Below are 12,662 nucleotides of genomic sequence, written 5' to 3' on the forward strand. Positions count from 1 at the left end.
GTCCTTTGGAGGATGGTACTTCTATGTCCAGGCTTACAAGTCTCTGAAACACAAGGCAGCCAATATGGATGTACTCATTGTCCTGGCTACCACCATCGCCTATATTTACTCTGTGGTTATCCTGATTGTGGCCATTGTGGAGAGGTCTGAGCAGAGCCCGGAGACGTTCTTCGATACACCCCCCATGCTGTTCATGTTCATCGCTCTGGGGAGATGGCTTGAACACATAGCAAAGGTAATTGTACTAGATTGGTCCCTGTGGGACTCTCCAGGAAATCCCTTCAATCCTGACTTATCACTGAATTTTTTTTAACCCTTGCGACTGCTTATGTTGTTGGCATAGAGTCACAGTGGTAGACATGGGCATTGGCAATACTTGGTAGGATAATAATGTCCCCATTGCACTGAATTCCATAAGCTTATATGTATCGATTTACACATTATTTGCAGGTTAATCCTTACCTGTAATGTGATCTAACTGTTTTTTGAGCTTAGCATCAGGACATAGATTGCTTAATAACGAAACTTTCAGAAAACATCTGACATGTCATAGTGACGTGTCAGAAGTTTTGATCAATGGAAGTCTGAGTACTGAGCGGCTTCGTTTCTGATTCTTTACTCGGCGTGGTGTGCCAGCTCATAGAATCTCTATTGAGTCCGTACACCGTTACCTCGGCTTTCCGAAAAATGACGATCAGAGACCAAGCAGCTCAGCACTCACCCCAGTGTTTCTGTCGCTTAGTTTTAGCGATTGGTGGGCGTCTCAGTGCTCAGACCCCCACTGATCAATAATTCTGACATGTCTCTATGACATGTCAGAAGTTTTCTGAAAGTTTATTTACCCTTTAAAGGAGTATTCTGCTTACAACAAGTTATCATCTATCCACTCGATAGGTGATAACTGTTAGATCTGTGGGGGGTCCCATTGCTGGGACCCCACAGATCAGCAGAACAGGGCTCCTGTGTCGCACACTCCCCCCTACTGCAAGTCCACAGCAAGGGGCAGTTGAATGGAGCTGCAGTCAAGCACGCCCCCTACCTCTCCATTCAAAGCCTATGGATGGAAACTTTCGAACGCTCCTTGTTTCTGTGTAAGTTATTATACGTTACTCCATACAGTAGGTTATTTAAGAAGTGTGAAGCCGCAAATAGATTATTCTCTTTGTCTATCACTGTATACACAAGTGTGGATCTTTGCAATAGAATGTGGGTCACACTGAAAAGCATGGTCCTCTCAGGTCCAGGTCCCTCAGGCTTCCAGCATAAGTGGCTCTCACATAGCAAGCTTCATACAAAGAAATTATGCGCTGAAGTCAAAATTTATATGTTGTGGTTTTTTTTTTGTTTGTTTTTAAATATTTCATTTTTGGTATATGAATTTTAAGCAACTGTAAATAGCATATTACAAGGAGAACTTGAACATCCCCAGAAAAAAAGAGTTGCGGCACCATCCATTTCCTCATATCACTTTATTTCAATAAAATTTCCAATCACATTTCCGTGTCCACGTGACACTTTCTTATAAAAAACATTCGAGGCAAATTTGATGCAACGTTTTATGCCTAGTACAGGGCCTTTCAGGCACTGTGTGTCAGTTTTGCCTTGAGTGATCCTTTAAGACACCGTTGGCCAATGAAGGAAAAGAACCTCTTTCATATCTGGTCATTTTATTGAAATAAAGTGGTACAAGGATTAGTGGCACAATTATGTTCTGAGGATATCCTATTTGGAGAGCTTCACTGTGATGACATGTTGCTGAGCACCAATGACCACTCACGAGGACTCACCTGTTTTTGGAACCGAGCTGATTCATTGAAGGCTTGTGGAGGAAATGTGCTACTTGAGGGAATCTCCTTTAGGCATCATGCACAGTTATAATAGGGCACCCATAGAAGTGCATGTTGGCTTTACTCTACTTCTGTAAGTCTCCGATTTTACATGGAGGTTATTCTTCTATCGCACAAATTCATCAAAAATTGTGGCATGCTCCACTAGATGCTGTATGTATGGAGTTATTCACCCTAGAAACATTGCTCTATGCATACAGTATGCATGAAAACTTAGATTTGAGCTACACATACAGTGAAGGAAATAAGTATTTGATCCCTTGCTGATTTTGTAAGTTTGCCCGCTGTCAAAGTCATGAACAGTCTAGAATTTTTAGGCTAGGTTAATTTTACCAGTGAGAGATAGATTATATTTAAAAAAAAAAGAAAATCATATAGTCAAAATTATACATATTTATTTGCATTGTGCACAGAGAAATAAGTATTTGATCCCCTACCAACCATTAAGAGTTCAGCCTCCTCCAGACCAGTTACACGCTCCAAATCAACTTGGTGCCTGCATTAAAGACAGCTGTCTTACATGGTCACCTGTATAAAAGACTCCTGTCCACAGACTCAATTAATCAGTCTGACTCTAACCTCTACAACATGGGCAAGACCAAAGAGCTTTCTAAGGATGTCAGGGACAAGATCATAGACCTGCACAAGGCTGGAATGGGCTACAAAACCATAAGTAAGACGCTGGGTGACAAGGAGACAACTGTTGGTGCAATAGTAAGAAAATGGAAGACATACAAAATGACTGTCAATCGACATCGATCTGGGGCTCCATGCAAAATCTCACCTCGTGGGGTATCCTTGATCCTGAGGAAGGTGAGAGCTCAGCCGAAAACTACACGGGGGGAACTTGTTAATGATCTCAAGGCAGCTGGCACCACAGTCACCAAGAAAACCATTGGTAACACATTACGCCGTAATGGATTAAAATCCTGCAGTGCCCGCAAGGTCCCCCTGCTCAAGAAGGCACATGTACAGGCCCGTCTGAAGTTTGCAAATGAACATCTGGATGATTCTGAGAGTGATTGGGAGAAGGTGCTGTGGTCAGATGAGACTAAAATTGAGCTCTTTGGCATTAACTCAACTCGCCGTGTTTGGAGGAAGAGAAATGCTGCCTATGACCCAAAGAACACCGTCCCCACTGTCAAGCATGGAGGTGGAAACATTATGTTTTGGGGGTGTTTCTCTGCTAAGGGCACAGGACTACTTCACCGCATCAATGGGAGAATGGATGGAGCCATGTACCGTCAAATCCTGAGTGACAACCTCCTTCCCTCCACCAGGACATTAAAAATGGCTCGTGGCTGGGTCTTCCAGCACGACAATGACCCGAAACATACAGCCAAGGCAACAAAGGAGTGGCTCAAAAAGAAGCACATTAAGGTCATGGAGTGGCCTAGCCAGTCTCCAGACCTTAATTCCATTGAAAACTTACGGAGGGAGCTGAAGATCCGAGTTGCCAAGCGACAGCCTCGAAATCTTAATGATTTACAGATGATCTGCAAAGAGGAGTGGGCCAAAATTCCATCTAACATGTGTGCAAACCTCATCATCAACTACAAAAAACATCTGACTGCTGTGCTTGCCAACAAGGGTTTTGCCACCAAGTATTAAGTCTTGTTTGCCAAAGGGATCAAATACTTATTTCTCTGTGCAAAATGCAAATAAATATATATAATTTTGACAATGTGATTTTCTTTTTTTTTTTATATAATCTATCTCTCACTGGTAAAATTAACCTAGCCTAAAAATTCTAGACTGTTCATGTCTTTGACAGTGGGCAAACTTACTAAATCAGCAAGGGATCAAATACTTATTTCCTTCACTGTAGGCCCTTGTTGTGCTGGATTCACACATTGTGTACTTGTAGATTTTTGAGCCAAAGCCAGAAGTGATTGCAAGAAATGGGAAATATAAATAAAGAACATACTTCTCCATCCTCCTGGATCCACTTCTGGCTTTGACTCAAAAATCTGTATCAAAATCTGCAAAAAATACGCGATGTGAGATTGCAGCCTTAATAGCAACTTGTGCATTACTCTTTTTCACCCTGTATTCTTTTTCTTATTGATATACTTGTCATATAAAAATGTCTGCAAAAGTTGCATGCACACATGGGAAAAGTCTGTATGTAGTATACAGCTGAAAGTTTCTTTTTACAAATTCTTTTGTATATATTCTTTTGTCATTTCTTTTACGTCAGCATTTAAAGTGTTACTATATTCATGCTCTGTATGTGATTTTGTTATATGACAATAAACGTTATTCTTGAATTAAAAAAAAGGTGTTGATATATATATACTTAGGCTTTGTAAAGCAGTATTGTGATTTCCTCTCTACCATAGAGTAAAACATCGGAAGCTCTTGCCAAGCTCATATCCCTGCAAGCTACAGAGGCGACCGTTGTGACGCTTGGACCTAATCACTCAGTGGTGAGGTAATGCATCATGTTCTTTTAATGATTTAATGAATGGATAAGGGCCTGTTCACATCAGAGTTTGTTTCCGTTGATGGGTTCCGTCAGACCTTTCCGTCGGAGGAATCCATCTACGGAAAGGCAAATGGAAACCATGGCTGCTGTTTGCATTACCATTGATTTCAATGGTAATGCTTCCGTTGCAAATGGTTTCCGTTTGTCTCCGTTCCGTAAGGTTTCAGTTTTTTCGGCAGAAAGAGTAGCGCAGTCGACTGCGCTATTGATTCCGCCAAAAAAACGTAAACCTTAAGGAGACAAATGGAAACCATTGGCAGCGGATGTATTAGCATTGAAATCAATGGTAATGCAATAAATGGGTTCCTCCGTCGGAAAGGTCTGACGGAACCCATCAACGGAACCTTAAAAATATATGCAAATACTATTTAATGTCATTATATCTATTTATATACACTGCCACTATTCTTCTGGTTGCCAGTGGAAACAGACAGCAGTTTTTCTCCAATGTCAGACATGTGACCTAACACCTCCCTGTGTACATGTCATCTGAGCTGCTAAAATGCAATGCTTTCTGGTAACAGGAGCCAACAGAATTTTTAACGGAACATTCCAGGAAAATCTGATACACTGTGTTATGCCTAGTATTATATGCTCTACTGTATACCAGATCTGCAATCACAAATATGCAGTCTTCAAATCTGAAATCTCCCAGCGTTCCTTGCTGGCTCAATGTATGTTTATGGTTTGCCCTAGTGGTTTGCATTCTGGGAAGTCCCCTAACTCTGTGTCTGACAACAAGCTTGCCGACTGTTTCCAATGACAACCAGCAGAACTCTGAACACAACCCTGTAGCATAATACAGGCTATAATTTAGGGTCAGTAAAAGATAAGCAATGCAATGTATTTGCAGAGTTACTCAACTTTTTATGTAGATTATATTTAAACATATGCCATAAAATGTGGCCCAAAGGTGGTTGTACCTTTTATCAGATAATGTGAACTGTAGTTACTCTGAAAGTATTAAAAGAGTGAATATGGTAACAAACCCAAAATACAGTTTTGTTACATATTAGAAGTCTTACTTACCTTGGCTGTGGAGATCCAGCGTTCTCACACTCATGAGCCTTCTGCTAAGCAGTGTTGTCCTAAGTTATTCAGGAACATGTATATGAAATATTCAATTTGCTGTTTCGTTAAGCAGCCTATGACATTGGCACTCAGGAGTCCAGCTCTGAAGGCAGCTAAGCATATTTTTGCCAGGGATATTCACATAACAGGACCCCAGGAGAGTAAGATTTTCTGGGGTAGGAGAGTAATCGCATTTTGAGGTACAAAGTGAATGTTCACTTTAAATAGGTTACATTCTGCACTGATTCATTTATTAATCTATCTTTATAACAACCTGAGCTTCGTTTTTTTAATACAAAGCTTCAAATCCCCTGCATAGACATAGATTTAAAGGGATTATCAGGGACTTTTTAAAATCGTCAGCAGGGCATACAATGTTGTAAAATTGCTCTTCCAGTGCTCCGGGACCGTTCATCGATCATGTGCCATTGCAGCCAATCACTGGTCTCAGTGGTTATCTGCCATTCATGGCAGCATCACTGCTAACGCGAATAATTGGCTGCAGCAGCATGTGACCGATGAACAGCACGTGACTGCTGCAGGAGCTTTCGGGACCGGAGTGGTAGAGAACAGGTCCTCATCGCCGGAGTGAGGGGCACTTCAGAGGGTAAGTATCTGCATGCACTACCCCCTGCCCTGTTGCCGGTTTTCAAAAGTGCCAGTTAAACCCTTTAGAAGGTAACCGCCGCCACTAGTGGGAGCTTAGGAGCTTCCTGCTGACATTGAATTCAATAATAACACAGCATACAGTAAACGCCATCTAGTGGCTGTTACAGGCAGCCAGAATGTTAACTTTTAAATTCATGTTCATGCAGGGGATTTAATCCGCACAAAATTATGGACCTAAAAACGACATGATGATAAAAGGTGGAGATTCACTTTAAGGTTATGTTCATACTGGTGTTAGGTTTTGTTTCATTGGGTTTCCATTGCTTTTGGATGGGCAGAATAGTGTAGCAGGTTTTGCCATTCAGTCTGGTAAAAAAGAAAAACTGGAAACCTGACTGGCCCAAAATAAAGTCAGTGGGATCCATGAGGATCCTAATGGACCCGTCATACTAGTCATGAATCCCGTAAAAATGCTACCCATGATGCCAGTCTGAACAGAGACTTACTAACGCTCTGTAGTATTTTATATTATTTAAACCTAATAACATTTGAGCGTGACAGTAGGATTTCACCTGTTTATAAGATATGTATATAAACTCTATTTAGTTTTTTCAACCACAATGTTTTGGGGGCAAGGAGCAACATTTGGACTGCTCCTAGCCTTAGTTGATGTTCCAAAACTTATAGGGATATCAAGCAGTAAATATCACATGTGCATGGAGCGCCATTTAAGTCAAGTTATGCAGCGGCTTAGCTATAGCGGGTGCAGAGGCAGCATTGTGCCTGAAGGGGCATAGCGGCCCCTCTTCCTCACACCAGTATTATAAATGGCCCATAGAAGGTGGGGGCCCCGTTACAGATTTTGTATTAGAGCACAGGAGCTTCAAGTTACGCCTCTGAAGTTACGTGAGTGTTACTGAAGGGATTGCATGTTTTGTGTTCACGTGTTTTCCTATTACAGAGAAGAACAGGTGGCTGTGGAGTTGGTCCAGAGAGAAGATATTGTGAAAGTTGTACCTGGCGGAAAGTTTCCTGTGGATGGGAAAGTTATTGAAGGGACTTCTATGGCAGATGAGTCTCTCATCACAGGTTACTATATTTATATTTTGTTTCTAAGGTTTAGTTGGAGTAGTTATAATCAGTGGATCAGAAAGGATTTTGCACAATATAGCCTGCAACTAAAAATATATTTAAAGGGGTTTTCCAACCACAACAACTTTTCACCTATCCACAGGATTGGTGATGTGTTTGATCGCTGTGGGTCCCACCGCTGAGATCTTCCAGCGATCAAACACTGATCACCTATCCTGTGGATAGGGGATAACTTATTGTGGTGGGATAACCCCTTTAACATTATACTATACCTGTAGCCAATACATGAAAAACACTTTCATTTTAGAGACTCTATAAGATGCCATAATGAAGAATAACTAATTGGTGAACCCACCAATCCTCCAACTGTGCGTAAGGGGGATGTTGACAAACTGCGCTGGTCGTATGCTAAATAGGGTCCCTGAGACATCATGGTCAATGTGCTGCCTATTTATGGCTTTTCAGACTGGTTCACTTTTCAACAAGTCTGTACAGCTGAAAATAGTGGACATGTGTCTCTTTCAGCACCTCCGATTGGATGACAGGGCACTGAGACCCAAATTAGCATACACCTCTCACACTCTTTGGAGTCTGAGGGTTTGGTGGTTTGGTTAAACTATTGCAGTTTTTGGTGGAGGGGCTTTTAATTTAAAGAAATAACTGTGGGAGATGTTCATAGAACTGTTTCTGCAGAAATCCACATCTGCTGCACAGCATTTAATGTGTGACATAAAATAACAAAAAAAAGACTGCATGATCTGGAATCTTTAAAAAAAATTAAATTAACAAACTGCAGCGTGTGAATGGAGATTTCATACCTATCTTGGCAGAGAAGATAGTTGATTTGTGAAAAAATAACACGGTGAATTCTTTGAGACAAGCAGTCAAAAATTGCACAAAAAATGTTCTTCTTAAAAAAAAAAAAAAAAAGAAGCATACAGAATGCAGGTAAGTGTTTGATGCAGTCAGCAAACATGTACTGTACAATGCATGAATATACACACCATGATGAAACTGCCCAAAATCATATCATCAATGACGCAGCTTGCCCAAGGCTACATCGACAGAAAAATAAAACTGTTATGGCTTGCAGCAACACAAAAACAGAAAAAAGTGTTTTTATTGTGCAAAAGTAGTAAAACATAAAAAAAACTATATAAACTTGGCATCTCTGCAATTGTAACAACCAGCAGAACTAAGTTTAGATGTTATTTCTACCGCAAGGTGAATGCCAAAAACAATGGCAGAATTGCTGTTTTTTTCTCCACCCCCCTTAAAAAAAAATATAAAATTTCTTCAATACATTATATGTACAGTACCCCAAAATGTTACCATTAAAAATACAACTCATCCTACAAAAAACAAGCCCTCATACAGCTGCGCCAACGGATCAATGGCTTTCGGAGCGCGGAGATAAAGAAAATTGCTGCGTCCTTAAAGCCCAAGACTATGCCGTCTCCTTAGGCTACATGCACACGTTGCGTAATTTGGTGCAGAAAATCTGCATCAAAACTGCCGATAAACTGAGGTAATTCCGCAAGTAAAATCCGCAATGAATGGTACTTTTTTTTTATGCGTTTTTTAGGTACGTTTTTTTTTTGGAAGCAGTTGCAGATTTTGTGCTGTGTATTTTGGTGCGTTTTTTTAAATAAACTTCTCAGATACAATTCTGAGACAGAAACGCAAGATAAATTGACACGCTGCAGATTTTAAAATACACACCGCAAGTCAATTTACGTGCAGAAAATTTCCGCAACATGTAGATGAGATTACTTGAAATCTCATTTACTTTGCTGGTACTGTATTAGGCCTCATTTACACGAACGTATTATACGCGCGTGCGACGCGCGTGCTTTGCACGCATGTCGTACGCACCTATATTAGTCAATGGGGCAGTTTAGACGATGCGTGAATTGCGCTCAGCGCGTGTGCGTAGAAAAAAACTCACGACATGTTCTATAATCGTGCGTTTTTCGCGCACTCACGCACCCATTGAAGTCAATGGGTGCGTGAAAACCACGCATGCCACACGGAAGCACTTCCGTGCGAACTGCGTGATTCGCGCAAGAGCTGTCAAACTCCTGAATGTAAACAGAAAAGCACCACGTGCTTTTCTGTTTACAAACATCCAAACGGAGTGTCAAATTCGAGATGAGCGCACCGAACTTCACCGGGTTCGGCCAAACTCGTTTTGACCGAAACCGGTAAAAAATGTTCGGGTACGCGACGTCAGGAGACAGTCACTGTCCACGGTGCTGAAAGCGTTAAACTGGTTCAGCACCATGGACAGTGACTTCCATGAACCTGTAAAAAAAAAAAGACGTTCTGACTTACCGATAACTCCGGTCCGACCTAGCGGGATGACAGTTCAGTCAATGTGACAGCTGCAGCCAATCACAGGCCAAGCACAGGCTGCAGCCAATCACAGGCTGCAGCGGTCTCATGGACTGCGGCGTCATCCTGGGAGGTGGGGCCGGATGACAAGAGAGGGACGCGTCACCAAGGCAACGGCCGGGAGCCCGGACTGGGGGAAGCAGGAAGTTCTTGGTAAGTATGAAAGTCTTTTTTTATTCACAGGTTGGTGTATATTGTGTTCGGCATTCACTGTCGAGGGTGCTGAAAGAGTTACTGCCGATCAGTTAGCTCTTTCAGCACCTTGGACAGTGACGGGCGTCGACTACCTCATCTCTATGATGGCGGCTGCGCGAAAATCACGCAGCCGCGCATCATACACGGATGACACACGGAGCTGCCAAGTGCCTTTTGCGCGCGCAAAACGCAGCGTTTTTTGCGCGCGCAAAACGCACACGCTCGTGTAAATGAGGCCTTACTCTGCGTATTTTCCGGAGCAAAATCTGCGCTGCAAATCCGCACGTAATACGCATCGTGTGCATTTGGCCTTAGAGGCTATGGACACCTTTGAAATAGTTTTTTGTTTTTAATGAAAAATTGTGCCTCAGCGTGATTGGTGCTACTTCCTAAATACATTTTATTAAAAATGATATTTACTTTTTGAGATACAGCTGTTTTGAATCCTTCAGGTCAGCGGCACTGACAGGTTCAGCGACAGCGGGTGCTACGTGTCCCTGACATGCTGGACCCACCTGTAATCGATCACATCTAAGTTATGAATTTAGATGTGACTGATAGCAGGTCGATCTAACACGCAGGACCTGCTGACACTTAATCCGTCAGTGCCGCTGACCTGACCAATACAGGATTTAATTTTAATATAAAATAAAAATTTCAAAGGTGTACATAGCCGCTAAAAAGGCAAATAACAACCTCTAGTGGTAACATTGCTAAACTACAATTCACACATAAAGCTACCCGTACTCCGTAGTGTTTTTGTAGGCACTTTTACTTGGGATCAGCTGCGTTTTGCTAATCCTCTTTTCCTTTCCCTCAGACGTACAGTGTTGGCGCTATTTTCCTCCCCAGTCTATATACAAGCATATTACATGAGATATATCAGAGAAGAACATGCTTGTTAGTAACAGGGTCCAGGGGTGATGACTACAGCTTGAACATCTTTGTCCTAGAATTTATATAAGGTCTATGAGCACCTTAGGGGGTCTGTAGTTTATTTATATCATACTATAAGCATTTGGGCATCTGATGATGAGCCTTATATCTAAGATCTTAACATTTGCATCTGGAAGGACGACATATACCTTACTTTCAGTGTCTCCCTGTCTGCCCTCTAGGCGAGCCTATGCCTGTCAGAAAAAAGCCAGGGAGCATGGTCATTGCTGGCTCCATTAATGCTCATGGATCAGTTCTTGTAGAAGCAACGCACGTCGGCTCGGACACCACCTTGGCACAAATTGTGAAGTTAGTAGAAGAGGCTCAGATGTCCAAGGTAAAAACACAGTGTGCCTTACCTGAGTGTGAATATGTGCTGCTAGAGATGCCAATATGTTCTCTCACTCTTTCCCTGTCATTTTGTAGGCTCCAATCCAACAGCTGGCAGATAAGATAAGCGGTTACTTTGTCCCTTTTATAATTAGCATTTCCATTGTGACATTGATTGGATGGACCACCGTTGGCTTTGTGAATTTTGATGTCATACTGAAATATTTCCCAGTAAGTTATGGCTACATTATATTTTCATGAATAACCTCCTTAAACTATTTTTCATCTCTTTACTTCCCGTCATCCTCTCATGGTCCATCCTCCGCTCTCAAGGTTCTGTAATTATCTTCTTACATTCCATTCTCCAAATTTCTCCAATCTTATTCCCATAATCTCATTAAATTCCATTCTCATCTCTCTAGATTAAAAACCGATCTCATCCACTTTAATGATATTAATGACCGTAAAGGGGTTGTCTCCTGACAGATGATGGCATTTGAATAGGTGCCTGAGTGGCAGCAGGGCTAGGTAATCTATCCTTATTCTGAAGACCACATGGTCACCTATTCACTATAACGGGACCCCAAACAATCTAGGCCGTCAATGTGTGTCATGAGAAAACTTCTTTAAATTTACTCATTAACTGTAAAATGCCCTAAATGATACTTCTTGGGAGTTTCATGGGGGGGGGGGGGGGGGTGTCATGTATCAATTCCATTACTGCAGTTATCTGGTATAATTTCATTTAAAAAAAAGATGCTTAAGGCCCTTTTACACTGGGCAATTATCGGGCAGACAAGCATTCATAGAACGCTCGTTGCCGATAATTGCCCTGTGTAAACAGGGCAGCGATCAGCAGATGAACGAGCAAACACTCGTTCATCTGCTGATCATATTGTTTAAAAAAAACTGAAATATCGTTGTCGGCAGCACATCTCCCTGTGTAAACAGGGAGATGCGCTGCTGACATGATGATAATGTATGGGGATGAGCGATCGGAGTAACGATCGCTCGTCCCCATCCATAGCTCCTTGTGACAGGAGCAAACGAGCGCCGATCAACGAGCTGTCTTGTTGATCGGCGCTCATTGCATCGGCCAAAATTGGCCGGTGTAATAGGACATTTAGAATGAACGCCATATATACTGTATGAAGGACCTCCACCAGCATTTCATTTTTGTTGGCGAAAAGGGGCCATGACCTTCCAGGCTTAGAAAAAGTTGAGACCACCCATTGTTCAGTAATGAGGGCTATTTTCCCCACCATGCCTAAAGCAGTGTTGTGAAAAAGGCCTTCAGTATACTTCTTTCCAGACTAGAATACCACTAAGCTGCCCCAACTACAATATGTGTAATGATTCCTAGTCTTATGTTGTCTATCTACTAGTTCTTCTCAATGAATTAGAATATCATCAAAAAGATAATTTATTTCAGTAATTCAATTCAAAAAGTGAAACTCCTATATTAGATATATTCATTACACACAGAGTGATCTATTTCCAGCATTTTTTTCTTATAGTGTTGATGATTATGGTAAAACCCCAAATTTAGTGTCTCAGAAAATTAGAATATTATATAAGCCTAATTACAAAAATGATTTTTAATACCGAAATGTTGTCCTACTGAAAAGTATGTACAGTATATGCCCTCAATACTTGGTCGGGGCTCCTTTTGCATGAATTACTGCATCAATGCGGCGTGG

The 12,662-nt window shown here is 41.7% G+C and overlaps 1 protein-coding gene across 5 annotated transcripts in view; it reads left to right on the top strand.

The window, feature by feature from the left end:
* ATP7B (ATPase copper transporting beta) overlaps positions 1-12,662 on the top strand; it is a 127,516-nt gene that overhangs the window by 84,571 nt on the left and 30,283 nt on the right. For all 5 annotated transcript variants that reach the window (XM_075851769.1, XM_075851768.1, XM_075851770.1 and 2 more), the window contains 5 exons: positions 2-235; positions 4,190-4,281; positions 6,977-7,104; positions 10,815-10,969; positions 11,059-11,193. In XM_075851769.1, coding sequence (XP_075707884.1) covers positions 2-235; positions 4,190-4,281; positions 6,977-7,104; positions 10,815-10,969; positions 11,059-11,193 — 744 coding nt within the window. The remainder of the gene's footprint in view (position 1; positions 236-4,189; positions 4,282-6,976; positions 7,105-10,814; positions 10,970-11,058; positions 11,194-12,662) is intronic.

This window comes from Rhinoderma darwinii, chromosome 2 (genome assembly GCF_050947455.1).
Source record: "Rhinoderma darwinii isolate aRhiDar2 chromosome 2, aRhiDar2.hap1, whole genome shotgun sequence".
Classification (NCBI taxonomy): domain Eukaryota; kingdom Metazoa; phylum Chordata; class Amphibia; order Anura; family Rhinodermatidae; genus Rhinoderma; species Rhinoderma darwinii.